The 15,670-nt window shown below is 53.7% G+C and overlaps 6 protein-coding genes across 6 annotated transcripts; 2 read left to right on the forward strand and 4 right to left on the reverse strand.

Annotated features, from left to right (window-relative positions):
- Positions 1 to 140: 140 nt before the first annotated feature.
- IAQ61_010516 (uncharacterized protein) lies at positions 141 to 972 on the forward strand (the record flags this gene model as incomplete). Its single annotated transcript, XM_003841855.1, has 2 exons — positions 141 to 271; positions 327 to 972. The coding sequence occupies 2 exons, from the start codon at positions 141 to 143 to the stop codon at positions 970 to 972; spliced, it is 777 nt and encodes a 258-aa protein (XP_003841903.1).
- A 400-nt stretch (positions 973 to 1,372) lies between these two features.
- On the reverse strand, positions 1,373 to 2,247 carry IAQ61_010517 (uncharacterized protein; the record flags this gene model as incomplete). The annotated part of the gene is made up of 2 exons (XM_003841856.1): positions 1,373 to 2,031; positions 2,085 to 2,247. The coding sequence occupies 2 exons, from the start codon at positions 2,245 to 2,247 to the stop codon at positions 1,373 to 1,375; spliced, it is 822 nt and encodes a 273-aa protein (XP_003841904.1).
- Positions 2,248 to 2,405: 158 nt separating this feature from the next.
- Positions 2,406 to 4,615, forward strand: IAQ61_010518 (uncharacterized protein). The gene is made up of 2 exons (XM_003841857.2): positions 2,406 to 2,772; positions 2,821 to 4,615. The coding sequence occupies exons 1-2, from the start codon at positions 2,559 to 2,561 to the stop codon at positions 4,284 to 4,286; spliced, it is 1,680 nt and encodes a 559-aa protein (XP_003841905.2). The 5' UTR covers positions 2,406 to 2,558; the 3' UTR covers positions 4,287 to 4,615.
- Positions 4,616 to 5,592: 977 nt separating this feature from the next.
- IAQ61_010519 (uncharacterized protein) lies at positions 5,593 to 7,462 on the reverse strand. Its single transcript, XM_003841858.2, has 2 exons — positions 6,997 to 7,462; positions 5,593 to 6,929 (listed from the first exon to the last, which is right to left on the reverse strand). The coding sequence occupies exons 1-2, from the start codon at positions 7,016 to 7,018 to the stop codon at positions 5,866 to 5,868; spliced, it is 1,086 nt and encodes a 361-aa protein (XP_003841906.2). The 5' UTR covers positions 7,019 to 7,462; the 3' UTR covers positions 5,593 to 5,865.
- Positions 7,463 to 8,616: 1,154 nt separating this feature from the next.
- On the reverse strand, positions 8,617 to 12,253 carry IAQ61_010520 (uncharacterized protein). The gene is made up of 7 exons (XM_003841860.2): positions 11,889 to 12,253; positions 11,098 to 11,813; positions 10,490 to 10,953; positions 10,322 to 10,436; positions 10,143 to 10,262; positions 9,739 to 10,086; positions 8,617 to 9,647 (listed from the first exon to the last, which is right to left on the reverse strand). The coding sequence occupies exons 2-7, from the start codon at positions 11,336 to 11,338 to the stop codon at positions 9,562 to 9,564; spliced, it is 1,374 nt and encodes a 457-aa protein (XP_003841908.2). The 5' UTR covers positions 11,339 to 11,813; positions 11,889 to 12,253; the 3' UTR covers positions 8,617 to 9,561.
- Positions 12,254 to 13,445: 1,192 nt separating this feature from the next.
- Positions 13,446 to 15,546, reverse strand: SDS23 (cell separation during budding; the record flags this gene model as incomplete). Its single annotated transcript, XM_003841862.2, has 4 exons — positions 14,874 to 15,546; positions 14,329 to 14,801; positions 14,155 to 14,272; positions 13,446 to 14,105 (listed from the first exon to the last, which is right to left on the reverse strand). The coding sequence occupies exons 1-4, from the start codon at positions 15,258 to 15,260 to the stop codon at positions 13,446 to 13,448; spliced, it is 1,638 nt and encodes a 545-aa protein (XP_003841910.1). The 5' UTR covers positions 15,261 to 15,546.
- Between the last annotated feature and the right edge of the window lie 124 nt (positions 15,547 to 15,670).

A 15,670-nucleotide genomic window follows, 5' to 3' on the forward strand; every position in this document is an offset into this window, starting at 1 on the left:
GATGAGCAGCGTTGGTAGCATCTGTGCGTGCATTGCCAAGCTCCATCATTCCAGCTGCTTGGGGCCAGGTCGTTTGCTGTTGCCTCTGTAGCTTCCTATCGAGGTGACTGGCTATTGTTTACTCAGCTGTTGCAACTGTTATGTTACCACAGAAAAGTCGTCAAGGCCCTCCTCCATCTGTTCAGGCGCTTGAGGCAATTGCGGTCACCAAAACATCCCCAGCCGCAGACGACATGTCACGCATATGCGCGTTCACGAAGGATGTCCACAGGTGAGTCGCCTCATGCAGAAACCTCTTCGAGTTTTGTTTACTAAAGTCACCGTAGCGACTACAAGGGTGTCGTTGAGATACGTGTTGGTAAGGATGAGGAAGAGGTCTTCAAAGTTCATCAAGACCTCTTAACGGCACGTTCAATCTTCTTCAAGACCGCTTTATCGGGCAATTGGAAAGAGGCTCTTGAACGTCATGTTGTTCTACCCGAGGATGATCCCAGTACTTTCAAGAAGTACATCCATCTCCTTTACACTGGTAAACTGGCCATCATTCCGAATCTGACTCCAAGCATTGAGACTATAGGGGAAGAATTCGACGCGCTTGCGCATCTTTACGTGTTGGCCGAGAAGTTACTTGACACCGAGACGAAGAAGACGGTCCTAAAAGCGATGCTTGCTGCCAGTCGCGTACCGCGCCTGGACGGCACCATCTTTTCTCCCGGTTTCACGACAATCGAAATCATCTACGAAGGCACTTCGGCTGGCTCACCAATGCGCAAAGTCCTTGTCGATTTGTATGTATACCGAGCACACAGGGATTCCGTTACTTCCTTCGGTAATGACAAGGTGTATCCGTTGGAGTTCTACCAGGAGCTCACGCGCGCCTTCGTGCTCACGCGAGCAGAGACGGCGGCCAATGGCCCACTGCGTGACGCTTCGAGCTACATGGAGGAGGAAGATGTTGATGCGGCACAGTGAGAGCGGCTTCACCATACTATGATTGCAACATGCTTTCTCACGCTCACAAGATGCCGTGCATTCCGCTTGTGAGAGGCTGGGGCTGACTAGCAAGAAGATTATGGGAAGATGGTGACCCTGATCAGACATTGAAAACATAATCACGATCAACTCTTGGTCGGGAAGGACAACCTACAGAGATGCAATATCATTCTGATTACACCTCTTCAATCTCCATCGTGAGGAACGGCATAATGCAATGAATCATATGCATGTGAAACGTCTTATCTATCTTACTCCTGTCTCGAACGCTATCGTGCCTGTTGACATAGACGCAGACTGTTGTTTACATGGTGTGATTGATTTATTACCCTGTGCAAAAGTGTATCTAGCTTGCTCACTTTACTCTACCAACTAGTCCTCATACTCCATCCCCGCTACAGATTGATTCTAGATTGTGCCTGTATTGCACTTCTTTGTCCCACTCTTCAACCTTCTTGTATGGACTTCTCAGCCAAGAATTGAGCTCATGTAGGAAGAGTGTCGCATTTTCTCTTCCGAGGAACTCAGATAAGAGAGTCTCCGCGTGTCCATTGCTTGCCCTCAGGTCCACCATTTTCAGGATGGACACAATGTAGGAGAGAAGGAACTCCGCGTTGCCGCTTGTCGTTGCACCTCCAGATGACACGGCCTCGGTGTCGGTGTAGAGAAAGGTGAAGACGCGCAATTCACGCCGTATCCAGGCACGCGCACGTGATTGGAGGTCGGGCGAGTTTGCGATCATGTGGGGCGTCAGGTCACGGTAGCCAGAATACGGATTGCTTCCCACATGGAGAGAGTGCAACTTCTGCTGGTACACAGTGCGCCGTCTGCGAAGCGCCACATCTTCGACTGGAGGAGAATAAGAACGGTGGGCTCCTCGTAGTCTGCCTGGAAGTCCGTATGGAGCGAAAAGGGATGCACGACTGGTATTAGCAGTACTCGGCGTACTGGTGGGTACATGAGTTCGCAGGATCGTATAGGACTTGTAATCGGTAGGGGATTGCCAGTCGTACTGGACAGCAGTTATCTGCGTTTTACCTATTGAAAAGTCAGTTGAAAGGGTATATATACACTGACATGCAGAGACAAACATAGCGGGCAAGTAGAGCGCTCCTGTAGCCAGCTCACCAGACAGACAAAGTCAAAAGTGTAGTGATTGCATGGAACCGTAATGGCCCTCTCAGTGACGGAAGAAAGGCATATGACGCACGTGTCCTCGGACTCGTCTTTGCTCGAACCAGCCGTGCTTCCCATGCGCCGATGTTGAGTCTTTGGGGAGGGAGGGTGAATGGAGACGGTCACGGGTCACGTTCCGACGATGAGCTCATGGCTCGGAAGTCATTGCGGAGCGCGCTTCTTCTGCACGGGCCTACCAAAAGTAGTCCGTTGGTCGCGACTTCCATCGCATCGTAGAATCGTCCAGTCTTTCAACTAAACAAAAACATTCAACCTCAAATCCACCGCCACACCGTCTACGGCTATAGCAGTCGACCGCCTCATTCGCTGCGGCCAGTTCAGCGCTCCCAATTCATAAATATTCACATTGTCATCTCTTCTCGTTTTGCATGCTGCGTTCAGCCTCGAGTCGCATTTGTTCGCCTGCTCGCCGCTCGTTATCCACCATGCTAGCCACATCGACTCAGCCTGCTGTTGCAGGACCGAATGGGAAGGCGACATATCACACAGTCACTGCGCTCAAGCGGTGGTCGTGTGATGACAAAGAACTACCGCCGGTGTCTGAGATCAAGTCTATACATGTATATGACTTCGATAATACATGTAAGTATTCTACAGTCTCGCATTCGGATTGGCATTGAGACGTTACAGTATTCGCAAGCCCCCTACCAAATAAACAAATATGGAACAGCGCGACAATAGGCCAGCTTGGATCTCCCGACATGTTCCTCAACGGCGGCTGGTGGCACGATGCGAACATACTGGCAGCTACGGGCGAAGGCATAGAGAAGGAAGAGCCGCGGGGCTGGAAGGGCTGGTGGAACGAACACATCGTCACACTCGTTGAGACATCCATGGCCGAGAAAGATGCGCTGACGGTGCTGCTGACCGGCCGAGCCGAGAGCAACTTTGCTGATCTTGTAAAGCGCATCGCGAAGAGTCGGCACCTGGAATTCGACATGGTGTGTCTGAAACCCGCGATCGGACCTGCTGGGCAGAAATTCCGGAGTACAATGGAGTTCAAGCAAGAGCTGCTAAAGGACATCGTATATACGTACAAGGACGCAGAGAAGCTGAGCATTTATGAAGACCGGGTAAAACATACCAAGGGCTTCCGCGACTTCTTCTTCCAGTTCAACGAAGAACTGATGCGCGCACGAACTCAGGCATCGCGGAAACCAATCACCACCGACGTAATACAAGTTGCCGAAAACGCGACTCAGCTCGACCCTGTTGACGAGATCGCAGAGATCCAGAAGATGATTAATGCACACAACATACAGGTCAAATCGGGCAATGCGCCGGCGGGAACACCCCCTTACCAGATCAAGAAGACCGTCTTCTATACTGGATATATGATCCCCGCGACTATGACTGAGAAGTTGACCTCGCTTGTCTCATTACCACATGGCACACCGCGTGACGACGTACGGTACCTCGCAAATAGCATTCTGATTACACCAAAGCCCTGCCCGAAGAGCATACTGGATAAAGTAGGCGGCATCGGTGCCAAGGTCAAATGGAAAGTCACAGCCATCTCCTGCTTTGAGAACAAGCTCTGGGCTGCACGCGTCGAGCCCGTCCCAAAATCCACGAAATACTACTCTGAGAACCCCGTACCGACGGTGGTACTAGCGATACGCAAGAACGGTCGACCGGCAGACGCCGCGCGCATATCAAATTGGCATCCGGTACCACAAGACCAAGCTTTCGAATTCGAGAGCGTGGTTGGCGAAAAGCAAATGCTGCGGATTGAAGAGGAGACGGCGAATGAGAGCGAATACGAGAGCTACTTCCCCAACAAGGCGAATCGCAAAGAACGTCGATCACACGAACCACACGACAGAAATAGCGATAGTCGACAGCACAACGGACGATCTGGCGACAATCGCGCGGCTAATTACCGTGGAGGGAATCAGAGTCGCGGACGTGGGGGATACAGGAATCCATCGTATGGATCAAGAGGTGGACGGGGAGGTGGGCATCGTGGAGATCGAAGCGGTGGTGGTGGAAGAGGACGAGGGCGTGGCGGAGGACAGTCTCAGTACAGAAGTCTCGATGATGTGGACAGTGGGTATGGGGGCAAAGGCAATGATAATCCGGATGCTTTTTACTAACGCTAGCAAGTAATTGATGGCATTTGTAAGGCCAGGAAGAGAGAGGTTTGCGGTTTATTCTTTTTGCTCAGAGAAAAGCAGAGCTGTAGATGGTACGGGGCACTCCAGAGGTGGGCGTTGTCCCCGATGCATCAGTAATTGTAGTCTAGATTTCGTGTCACGCAAGATACCCAGACTCGGTCTTTCTTTGCAGCCTGTTTCGACAGCTAGTTGTTCATTGAATCGAACGAGAGGAAGCGAGAGCTAGTTTCCCAGTCCATGGATATTTGTCGTTGGAGGAATACAAAAAGTATGGATCTGCATTTTACTTTTGACACAGTGTCTCGTCGGGTGGATTTCAATAATCAAGGCGGATCTTGATTGTGAATCATGGCGTGAAGTGGTTTATGCGGGAGGTCGTGAGTTGGGAAGTTTGGGATTGGTGAAATGGGATAGGGGGAGTTTTCGTCTTAAACCATGACATACATGTACACACATACACAACTTGCCCTCCAACCCCCCCTCTTCGAATACACACCCGTTCCCACATCCTCACACGCAACGTTTCATTGCATCTCACCCCACTAGTGGGAGGTAGTGGGAGGCAGTTGTGCAGTATTTCCATGAGATACCCTGCGTGTACAATTTGTTCCAGATATATGCAGATGTAAATACATACAGCTATTCTGTTGTACAACGTCATATTCCCATGCCCACCTGTATACAATACCTCTTTTGCACACCCCAGTACACCCAGATACACATCCACTTCGCCCTTTTCACCACCCACCCCCCCCAACACCAGCACACTGAACCTCGTAGCCTACACACCATGGAACTCGCTACCGCGAAAACTACAAACGGTTTATCATGTGCATCAAGCAAGCCCACGCTGGGGTTTTCAATATCCAGGCGATGGAATTGGCGACTGGGGATGCTTCATGACGCCGAGGTTTTTTCGTGTCTGGCTGTGCGGTATGGTTGTTTGGGGTGAGGGGTGAGTAATAGGATGTGAGATGTGAGATGTGAGATGTGGCACATCTCGTTTTAGGAAGACTGCATGGATGAATGGGGGAAATGCAGGCGGATAAATGAGGCATGGAAGCGATAGGTGGTGTAACCGTGCGACCGGAGGGGTGGGAGTGTGCTAGCAGGGAGTTTGTCTGAACGACGACCAAGGGCGATGTTTCCTGTCACTGTGGCTGTTTGTTCTGGTGGTGGTGCATTGGGTCTTGGGTGCACACGAGGAAGATGTTGTGGTTTGTGGTGTTGGAATATCATGCCATACTTTGTTTCAGGGAAGGGTGGCAGACTGGCGCCCCCCCCCCCCCCTTGGATATGTAAAATGTTGTAGAAAGGAAGATAAAACATGCATTATCCATCTCCGGGCCCCAACGCCGAAAAATGTTTGCCAAAAACCGCAGGCAAGGCGTTATCACACATGAAAGGGAAATCGTCCCTTGTGCCGTGTCCCTCACATATCGGGACGTTGCGTAACCTCCGCCCTCCTTCTCCCAAACCAAAACAACAACAACAACAACAACAACAACAAAATCTAACCCTTGCCGTCACCCAATGCACATACCCCCCACACAACCTATCACGCATTCCAAAGCACACTCCGCTCATCCTTTGCATTCACCCAGACATACTCTGTGCAGCGGGGATCCGACTTGCCCGTACCCAGGGTGACGGCAAACAAGTTAATCTCCATCCACACGGGCCGCATGCCCATCTTCTCCAGCCGCTCCCACCACGTCTGAAAGCGGTGAAAGTCGACGGCGGCCCCGCCCTCGGTTGTTCCCTCGAGATGAACGCCATCGCCGAGATGCAACTCAATCATGACCTGGCCAATGGGCATGATGCCATTGCCCGCCGCCGACCGCGTGTTCTCAAACGCATCCATCATCGTGTCCAGCGCATCGTACTCGCTGCCCTCGATGTCGATTTTCAAAATATCAATGTACGAGTGCGCATTTTCCTTCATCAGCGACGGGAGCGTCCAAAACGGCGGCGAGCTGTCGTGCTGGTCTGTCTTGCCGAGGCCCACCTTTTTGAAATACGTGCGTGGCCGGTATTCTGGCTTGATTTGCGGGCCCCAGGCGTCGACGCTGAAGTCGTAGCCCCAGATGCGGGCGCTGGGCACGCGCTCGAGCAGCTCGGCTTCAAACGAGGATTCGGCGTTGATGCCGAAGCTGTAGACTACGAGGCCGTCTTGGGGAGCGTAGACGGGGGCCTGCGAGGGCGATAGGCCCGGTCGCTTCTCGGGCACCGGTAGGGATTCGTACACGCTCATGCCACAGACCCATTTCCCGCCGTCGCCGAGGCGGCCGATGCGCTGGATGTCGAGCGGGCAGGTCCAGGTGGAGGGGAAAAAGTCCCAGATGGTGTACGGGGCCTTTATAAAGTCCATGGGGAAGAAGGGAATGTTTGGGTACTGTTCGTCTTGTTTGGCCATTGCGTCCCGTTGCTCCACGCTCTTCTTCCACGCCTTTTCAGACAGCGCCATGCGTTCGCGCAGCGCGGCTTGTTGCTCTGGCGTGGATTTGGTGAATTTGGCTGGCGTGGGGAGGTTGGAGAGGTAGGGGAGGAGAGCGGCAGGTTGCTCGTTGTGGAAGAGGAGGATTAGGAAGATGACGACTGCGATTGCAGCGACAATCCGGCCTGTGGGGTGGGCAGTCAGTCGACATCATCCTGCAAGAGACGAAGATGAGGGTACAGGGCAACGAACCACCAGACATTCGAGACATCATGATTGCAATCTTCAAGGCGCGTTCAACGGTCGTAACCAGATAAAGAGGACAATAGCAATGGCAAATAACCTGCCTCCCGACCGTCTCCAAGGCAATATAACCCCCAAAAGGAAAAAGTCCAAGCCCCGAGTTGAATCGGACCTAACCCACTCAAAGAATGCTTGGAGTAATGTACGTTAGGCGTAAAGGAGAAGACAGAGAAGAGAGAGAGAGAGATGGGTAAATAGAGAAGAGAGTGTGAGAGAAGACACGACACGAAACGTGACAAGGGATTCAGATCCAAGGCACCAAGAGCCGGGGTAAGAGAGCGAGAGAGAGCGAGAGAGAGAGGGGATACACAGAGCGAGCGAGAGCTGCACACTACATCCAGACAAAAGGCCAAGACAGATTACCGATTGACCATTACCATACACACAAGTAAAGACATGCGACAACGCCCCCCCCAAGCCCCAACCAACCAAACCAAGCCCCCCACCCAGCCCGCTCTCCAAATCAAAACCGCCCCCGTCCAAGGGCAACTGCGCACACGCCAAAATGCCTGTCTGTCTGTCTGCCTGCCTGCCTGTATGCATGCATGCATCTCCGTACCGTACCGTACCTATGCCGCCTAGTTCTTGGCCGTTTGGGGTGCGTCGGGTCAAGGTGAGGGAATGCCTGTGGGTGTGATTGAGAAGAAGTCATGACGCGCCGACGAACATTCCTGAGCTTGGACGCCAAGGGGGAGGGGTGGGTCCGGCATCCCTTGTTCATCAGACAGACATGGGCGGGGGCCGGATTGAGTGGATGTTGGGTGTGAGGGGGGGGGGGGGCGGTATCCGTCAGCGTGCGGTTGAGTATTTTTAAGAATGCACAAGTGTGTGTGTGTTTGTAGAGAGACAGACATGGAGAAAGCAAAGCAAAGCAAAGCAAGCAAAGAAAATACAATGGTATAATCATCCACATCTCCCATCTCCCATCTCCCATCTCCCATCTCCCATCTCCCATCTCCCTCACCAAACACTTCCCCCCATCCCCTCCCATTTCAACACCCCATCCCGTCCAAACAACTGCCGTCCCCTCGCCATCCCCACAATCCCCCAAACGGCTGCGGCAAGGCGGCAGCAGCGAAGAGGTGCACGCCTAAGCGCAACCAAGCCGTACCGGTACAGTCTAGTCTGGCCTAGCCTCGGGTAGTTGCGGTCGTTTCAAGCCAAAACGAGGGGGTGGCGTTGGGGCGGGTTTGGAGGGTTGGGGGGTGGTGGTGTGGTGTGGTGTGGTATGGTGTATTAGAGTATGGTAGGTGGTAGGTGGTAGGTGGTAGGTGGTAGGTGGTGTTTGGTAGGAGGGCTAAAGGGTTGTGTGTTGGCTATTGGGCATCGACGGTATTACTGAAAAATGTGCCAAAAGAAGAACAAAAGCATGGGTGAAGTAGGTAAACATACAAATACTCTAGACGCGCGCAATAAACGTTCCAGCGGTCTCCGTGCCTACCGGTACCCCTACCATACACGCCAAAACAGTCTGTACATGGCCGCGCGCCACAGTCTACCCAGATGACTACATGAATTTTCCGCAAAAACCCGGGTTTAGCGGCCGAGAGGTTGATTGGCATCGTCGCCGTCGTGGTACGCGTACTCTACGTCGTCCTCTGCGTACTGTACTGGACTGTCCACCGAATCCAACACAGACACAGACACAGACACACCAAGCCGCGCAGTCGCACAAACGCCCTGCATACATGTACCAGTATAAAAACGAGTGCGCCTGTGTACGCAAGTAACCAGACCATCTGCCAAGAACAAACCCCCCAAAACAAATACAAAAGTAGACATGAGCAAGAATATTCAACAGTGCCGTCGTAGCACCCACCCCTTCACAAACACAATTAACAACCCGCAATATCTGTAGGATTAGTAGCCAGCCAGTCAGCTAGCTAGGTGAGTGAATTGGTCACGGCAATGCGATGTATAGATACATGACCCACCCAATCCAGCATACAGGCCATCGACCTCGCGTTCCATGCGGACGGGTAGTCTAGGGTACGCTACGGAATTCCCTGTTTGGCAGGGTGAGTTTGGGAACAGGGGGAGGCTGCAGCATGTAGCAACCAAGTGCGTTTGCTGGGCGTGCGTGGGGTATGCTGGGTTGGGGGTTGTTTGCTTGGGTATGTATTGTGTAGGTAGGTGGTGGTAACTAGGTACCTAGATACAACGCCATGGTACGGCACTACAGTGGAGAACACATTGAGGTAGGAAAGAATACCGATAACGGCATATGGACTTGAAAACTAGACCGAGTCTCGCAAAGCCCCAAACGGGACTCTTTGCGGCCTTATTGCTCGGAAAACTTAAACTGGCTAGGTAGACCATGCATGCATGTGCATGTGAACCGCTGCTTGGGCAGAAGATCGCCAATGCGGAGTAAGCGGATATTAAGGGTAGTGTGCTACGGGATGCGCATCCCAACGGTCGCGCGCGCGGGCAAGGAAGGAACAAGTCAAGGGCCAAGAAGAAAAGGATTGGAAGTGCGGATTGGAATTGGGGAAGCAAAAGAAGCGCGCTTGTTCATGAGAGTGTAGTGTGCACGACGCCTGCGGCGACGGAGAGCAAGAGTCCGCAGGTGGTAAAAACCATGTTCCGGTGCGATTCGCCTATCGTGGTCGGGGTCAGCGTTGAAGTTCTTGCAGAGAGACACACAAGCCTCTGCCAAGCGGTTAGCCGGGACAAGGGGGACAGACGTACCTTCTTGTGTTGTGCTCAAGGCGAGGACAACGAAGATGTTGAGGGGAACGCGGAGGATACCGTAGATGCTTGCTCTTGCGCCGTCGTCGATGAGCTTGCCTTTGAGCGAGCCCATGACGGGGTAGTAGATGCCGCAGCATAGCTCGAAGACGCAGAAACACCAAAGTGTAATCCGCTCGTCCCGGAAGTAGGCGGGTGCGAATAGGGAAGCGGAAGCGAGGCCGAGAAGGCCGGTGAGGATCTTGGAGGCGGCCATGGGTGTGGCCGAGGTGGAGAGGCGCTTGTACAGCATGGATCCAAACATCATCGAGCACATCAAGATGGCGAAGATGAGGCCAAAGGGTAGTTCTGTTTGGCTGGAGTTGGTCTTGTGTTCAACTTTGGAAAAGGGGGTTCAGACTTACCTTGGGTGGCTCCAGAGAGCTTATGGCTCAACTTCAACGCCGGGAACTTGAAGAAGATGAAGAGGAAGAGCGAGCCTTCAAAGAAGCACGAAACTAAAGCCAATATCAAAATCTTGCGATCTACAACAGCCAGTTAGCCTTGACCTTTTTTTTTCTGGCTTGTTCTTGTCCAAACCCACCATGCAGGATCATTCGTAGCGGTGAAGCGGGCGCAGGGGAGGAATCAGCCTCTTCCTGGCGAAGCAGCGTAGCCTCTTCAACCGAGCTGTGACAGCTAGAGCCATAATTCTCGCCCTGCACAAAGTCAGCCAACGCAACCTCTTTGCTCGCGCTCTGGGTAGACCTACCCAACACTTTGCAATCGCCGCAAAAGCAACCAGCAAGCAGGCCGTAGACGCCATAAACGGCGCCTTGGCCGTCCCGGCAGTCCTCACAAGCCACTCGGCGAGAATGCCTGCAAAGATGGCAACAAAGCTGTTCGCCGTCGTCAGGGTGCCGAGGATTCCACTGAGAATGGGCTCGGCATCCGGCAGCATCAACGAATTGAACTCGGCCACCATCCAGCTCTCAAACACACTCCAGAGCAAAGTTCCGGACATGCCGCCCAAGATGCGCCCGAGGAAGAGCAGGTTGAGGTTGTTGGTAAGCAGGGTAGCGCACGACAGCGAGTAGATGACGCAGAATGCCAGACAGGCAGTCTTGCGACCATGGCGATCCGCAAACGAGCCGGCAAAGGATGCGCTGATGCCCGCGGACACGAAACCAATCATGAAGAGGAAGGCGACAGTCTGTTCAGGTAGACCTTTTTCATCTAGGAGGCAATCACGTAGAGGTCAGCCATGGTCGGAATTCAGAATACACATACGACCACTGCATGAACACTTTGACGTCATGACGAGCAGCGGCAACATCAACCACCACCATCATAACCCCTTGCACACACACACACACCTACCTTTATAAATGGGATAAATATATGGTCCCTGCAACCAGTCCGCCGCATTCACCAGCAGATAAATCGGATAATACCTCCGTTTCAGCTTGGTCAGCGCCTCGCGATCCCCATCGACGCGATCCTTTTCCTCGCCTTTGCGCGGGCTCAGCGGCTCGGCAGACTTGTGGGAGCGCTGCGACTGGTAGAAGACGAGGCTGTTGAGCACAATCGAACAGGCGAAAGTGGCATGGTAGAGATCCATTGTTGAATTGGATTTTGGTGTATTCTTATCGTTGAGAAAGAAGGTGGTGTTTAGCTGGAGTGGGACATTCAAGGACGAGGTCTAAGACCGACGAGGATGTGGCGGGTGGCGGGTGGGTGTTTTGGGAGTGTGTGGTGTGGTGTGGTGTGGTGTGTGGTGTATGTTTTCACAGGATAGTATACAACAAGAGACGCAAACGGAACAACGAGGGGATATTAGGCGGCCCAAGGCTGGAATCGAGAAGGGAAATGGAGAGGACTAGGGAAGGGGAGGGAGGAGGCAATAGGACTGGATAGTAGGTACACTGTAAACCCAAGACCGAGAACCAAGACAACGAAGGCGGCACCAGTCCGTTCGTGAGCCGTGAATGTTGTTTGGACAAAGTATGTGAAATGGGAGTGAGTGAGTGGGGGGGGGGGGAACTCGGTACCAAAAGGCCGTGTGAGGAATGTCGGAGGAAAGTCCAAGCTGGGGTCTACTCTGTAGAGTTAGGACTGTTCAGTACCCGTACCCGTCCAGTGACGAGCACGGATGTGCAGGTCTCCCTCACCACTTGGGGCACGCGTGCACTCTCCACCTCCACCACAGCCGCAGTGGACCCGCCTGGCGGCCGCCACCCGTTGCTCCCTCGGCATTGGACCTTTTACCAACCAGGACATGTAGTCCGTGATGGCGTCCAAGGTGCCCAGCACGTTGACGCCAACGGGAGAAGTCAGGTAGGTGGGTTGGTTAGGTAGGCAGGTAGTAAGCGCTGGCTACCGTAAGCATCGTGTGTCCGCCATGGATGCGACAGAAGTGGGCGAGCGAGGTGGACAAGGGCAAGGTGGGCGAGCACTCGGCCGCCAAACGATCCTGTAACCAGACACCGATTGCGTGTCGTGTCCTCGTTGTGGAGCCAAGGAGAGTTGGGAGGAGTCTGAGGGCTAAAAGTAGGAAAGTAGGAAAGTAGCCAAGTGGGGGACCGGAAGCGAGAGGCCATCGTCGTAGCCCCCCCCCATAGGTCCGATTCCCCTCGTCGGACTGGCAAGCGCCCACCGAGAGAGCCAAAACGAACTTCACCCAAAGAGTGATCCCACCACACTTTGGCCACTGCCAACTCAAACACAGGGCTGTTTGATCGTCGGAGATGGCGACGTGACGCGTCTTGGGAGTTTTTTTTTGGCTTGCCTCTTGTTCGACTGGACACCCATTGATTGACCCTGTCACCGTCCTCCCAGCTGGCACAGACAGGTACCTACACACACACACACACACATGCCCATCCCATCTCCCAACCGCCTCAGCGGCCATGGAGCAAGTACCGTAATTGCGGAATCTGTACATGCATAGTACACATCTACTCCATACCACATCCCCCCGGCCCAAACTCCGCCCAAATTCCCCCGCGCATGCCCTGCCTTTACATCTCCCTCCATCCCATTCTCCCACTCGTACTCATTCCATCCTCACCCGCGAAAAGGAAAAAAACACGCAAAGGCGAGGGGATGAGAAAACAAAGGGCGTTGGTGGAGTGTTGCGCCGTGTGGATGCTGCGAGGTGCAGAGTAGCGGGCTTGTGGCGGTGATGCGGTACCAAAGGTAGGTAGGCAGAAAAGGTATCGTGCGTAGAATAAAGGAAGACGTGGATGAGAAATCATACAAGTTGGCACCTGTAGTCAAATCACTCATGCACATGACAATACAGACAGCCCACCTACAGGAAGAAAAGACATCCATGCCAACACGTACACACGCCAACACCACTCCATCCCCAACCACATCACCCAAAATCACATCTTCACCTCCCAATCCCAAACAAACACAAACCAGAAAAAGAACAGGCCGTGGAAAAACTGCGTATGCTTATGCTAACTAGCTCCATGCCTCCACCCACAACTACACCCACACTGCATCTTTCCCCAGCCGAGCCGTCAAAGATGAATCGGACGTTTGACGTTTGACGTTGAATTCCGCCAAAAACCCGAGGAAAAAGAAAAGCGTAGAAGAAAAAAAGAAGGCGCTTGAAAACCCACGTCCCACTGCTTAACTTCGAGACACCCGAGAACGATTCATTTCGTGAAAAACCGAACAGGAAAACAGGAAAAAGAAAAAAGCACCCCTCTACCCCCTCACCCACCCGTCCCCCGGCCCCGTGAAATACCCAAGCCCTCGAGCCGCTGGATATTCTTCTGATTCTCGCTGACGCTGCTGCGTCGGCCCGCAATCCCAGACACGCTCTCGCTGCGCGAACTGTCCATGCTCTTCCTCATGCTGCTCGAGCTCGACCTGCGCCTAGCACGCCGTGCTTCGTCCGGGTCATGGGGCTTCAGGCCGCTGGCCTTGGCGAAGAGGTTCAGGACGTCGGTGAGACTGATGACTCCGCTTAGTCGGCCGGACAGGCGGGCGCCCGTAATGGCCGAGGCGGATATCGCGGGTGCCACTGCGTTTGTGCCTGCGAGGTGGGTAGGCGCGATCGAGTTGACGGGCGTGGGGCCGGTCATGATGGCGGGTATGGGAGATATGGGTGAGGGGGGCACAATGACGGACGGGGCGAGGGCTGGGGTGGAGGGACCCGACGACGAGGGGGATGGTGCATCCACAACCCACATGCGATGGGAGCGTGTGGCGACCAGCTTTGCCACCGTGTGCGCCAGTGTACTGAACCAATCGACATGGAAGACTGGAAAAGAGTCTTGGCCATCGTTGACGCCCCGCTCCGAGAGGATTACGGAGATGAAGTGGATGCACGAGGAGCGAAGGAGAGGAAGTGATGTGGACTTGGTGAGTAGCTGTAGGCATGTCAGATGTTGAGCTTTGAAGCGATGCGGAGAGACTGACCCGGACGTCGACATGCGAAATGTTGCCAATGACATTGTTCTGCGCGTCGAGAACGGGTAGAGACGAGATGCCCTCGTTGTTCATGAGCTCAAGAGCTTGCGCCAGGGGAGCATCACCGCTACATGGTAGGTTAGCTGCCAAATCTACAAGTCTCTTTGCCGCCAGACGACTCACTTGATGGCGAGAACGTGCTTGGATCCAATGTTCAGGTCCTTCAATTGGTAAGGGTAGAGTTGGTCGACAGCTGGAAAGCTCTGCCGATTCTCCCAGAAGAACTGGACGAGACGCAGTTGGGTGAGAATGCCAATGACGTTTGTGGTGCCCTCTTCTGCGACGAGTACCCTGTGCACCCCACTGCCAAACACTTCTATGGCCTTGGTCAGGTCGGCGGTGCTGGGAAGCGTGATGAGAGGCTCCTTTTTGCCGCCAACCTCCTTGACATCTTTGAGCGGAATCGGCTTTCCTTCCCTTCCCTTCTTCGCCAGCTCATCGAACGAGGCAATGTCTCCCTCATCGGGGTGTGCAAGGCCGACGACGAGCAGGAGATAGGCGTTGAGGTCGCTGTAATCAAAGGTGCCCGTTGCATGGCGTGTGTTTGCGTCTTCACGAAGCAAAACGACGTTGGGTGCGCCGTGCTTGACCAAGATCTAAGCTTATGAATTAGCCATGTCCCTCGTGTGGGCAGAGGAGATACAAGTTGCCCTCTCGACTTGACTCACACTGGTCGCGTCCTCAACGCTGGTGTCGTACTCGACAAACCTGACGAGCTCAGGGTCCACGATTTCACCCAGTCGGATTGACCTCCAATCACGACCCTGGAACTTGGGATCACCGCCTTTGGTCGGCGGATTGTTGAGCAGGTCCTGCAGTGCTTGTTGTGTGAGAGAGCCGTGTCGAGAGGCGCGCGGGGAGGTGGGTGTCCCGCGCATGTGCTCTGCGAAGCTCGAGCGGTGGGACGAGGTGGGGTTCGGCGAGCTCATCTTGAGTGCAGGCGGCGGTGGTGAGCGGCCTAGAGAGGAGACGGAGTTGCTGAGTGATTGTAGGGGCGAGGGCGTGGTGGAGGACGCGTCTTTCTTTCCCCCCGTCGATCCCGCCTGCTCTGCCATTGTGAAGGCACGAAGCGTCGTGGGTTGAGACAATCAAGAGATGCGGGGTGTTTGAAAGAGTAGGTAGACTACCTGTACCGGTACCTTGACTACTTGCGTTGTGCTTTTTATTTATGCTGATGTTTCGGTCTGCAAGGAGAGAAAGGACGGAGAGTGATTTTATAAAAAGGAAAAAAAAAACCAAGGCTGTAGCAGTTCAAGTGCTAGTTGGACAGTCTACCTACATGGTGTGTTGGTGAGGAGCATGCGGTGTGGAGAGCTTGTGACGCCTAGCATTGATTCGCACCCGTTTGGGCTGGAAGCTGTAACCACACAAATTATGATTCGCTGCAACGGGGCGGTCCGATAGTGCGAACCCATTATCATGATGGTGTTATTCTAGCCAGTCCCAAGGACAGTAGCAGTAGGAC

This window comes from Plenodomus lingam (assembly GCF_022343315.1).
Source record: "Plenodomus lingam strain CAN1 chromosome Unknown contig_8, whole genome shotgun sequence".
Classification (NCBI taxonomy): Eukaryota; Fungi; Ascomycota; class Dothideomycetes; order Pleosporales; family Leptosphaeriaceae; genus Plenodomus; species Plenodomus lingam.

Excerpts from the sequence above, each read along its gene's own strand:
- IAQ61_010518 (XM_003841857.2), top strand. The coding sequence starts at position 2,559 with ATGCTGCGTTCAGCCTCGAGTCGCATTTGTTCGCCTGCTCGCCGCTCG. Across the intron at positions 2,773-2,820 it reads ATATGACTTCGATAATACAT|TATTCGCAAGCCCCCTACCA; the intron begins GTAAGTATTCTA and ends GAGACGTTACAG.
- IAQ61_010519 (XM_003841858.2), bottom strand. The coding sequence starts at position 7,018 with ATGATGTCTCGAATGTCTGGTG. Across the intron at positions 6,930-6,996 it reads GATGTCTCGAATGTCTGGTG|GCCGGATTGTCGCTGCAATC; the intron begins GTTCGTTGCCCT and ends CCCACCCCACAG.
- IAQ61_010520 (XM_003841860.2), bottom strand. The coding sequence starts at position 11,338 with ATGGATCTCTACCATGCCACTTTCGCCTGTTCGATTGTGCTCAACAGC. Across the intron at positions 10,087-10,142 it reads GCTCTCTGGAGCCACCCAAG|AACTACCCTTTGGCCTCATC; the intron begins GTAAGTCTGAAC and ends CCAGCCAAACAG. Across the intron at positions 9,648-9,738 it reads CTTGAGCACAACACAAGAAG|GCGAATCGCACCGGAACATG; the intron begins GTACGTCTGTCC and ends CGACCACGATAG.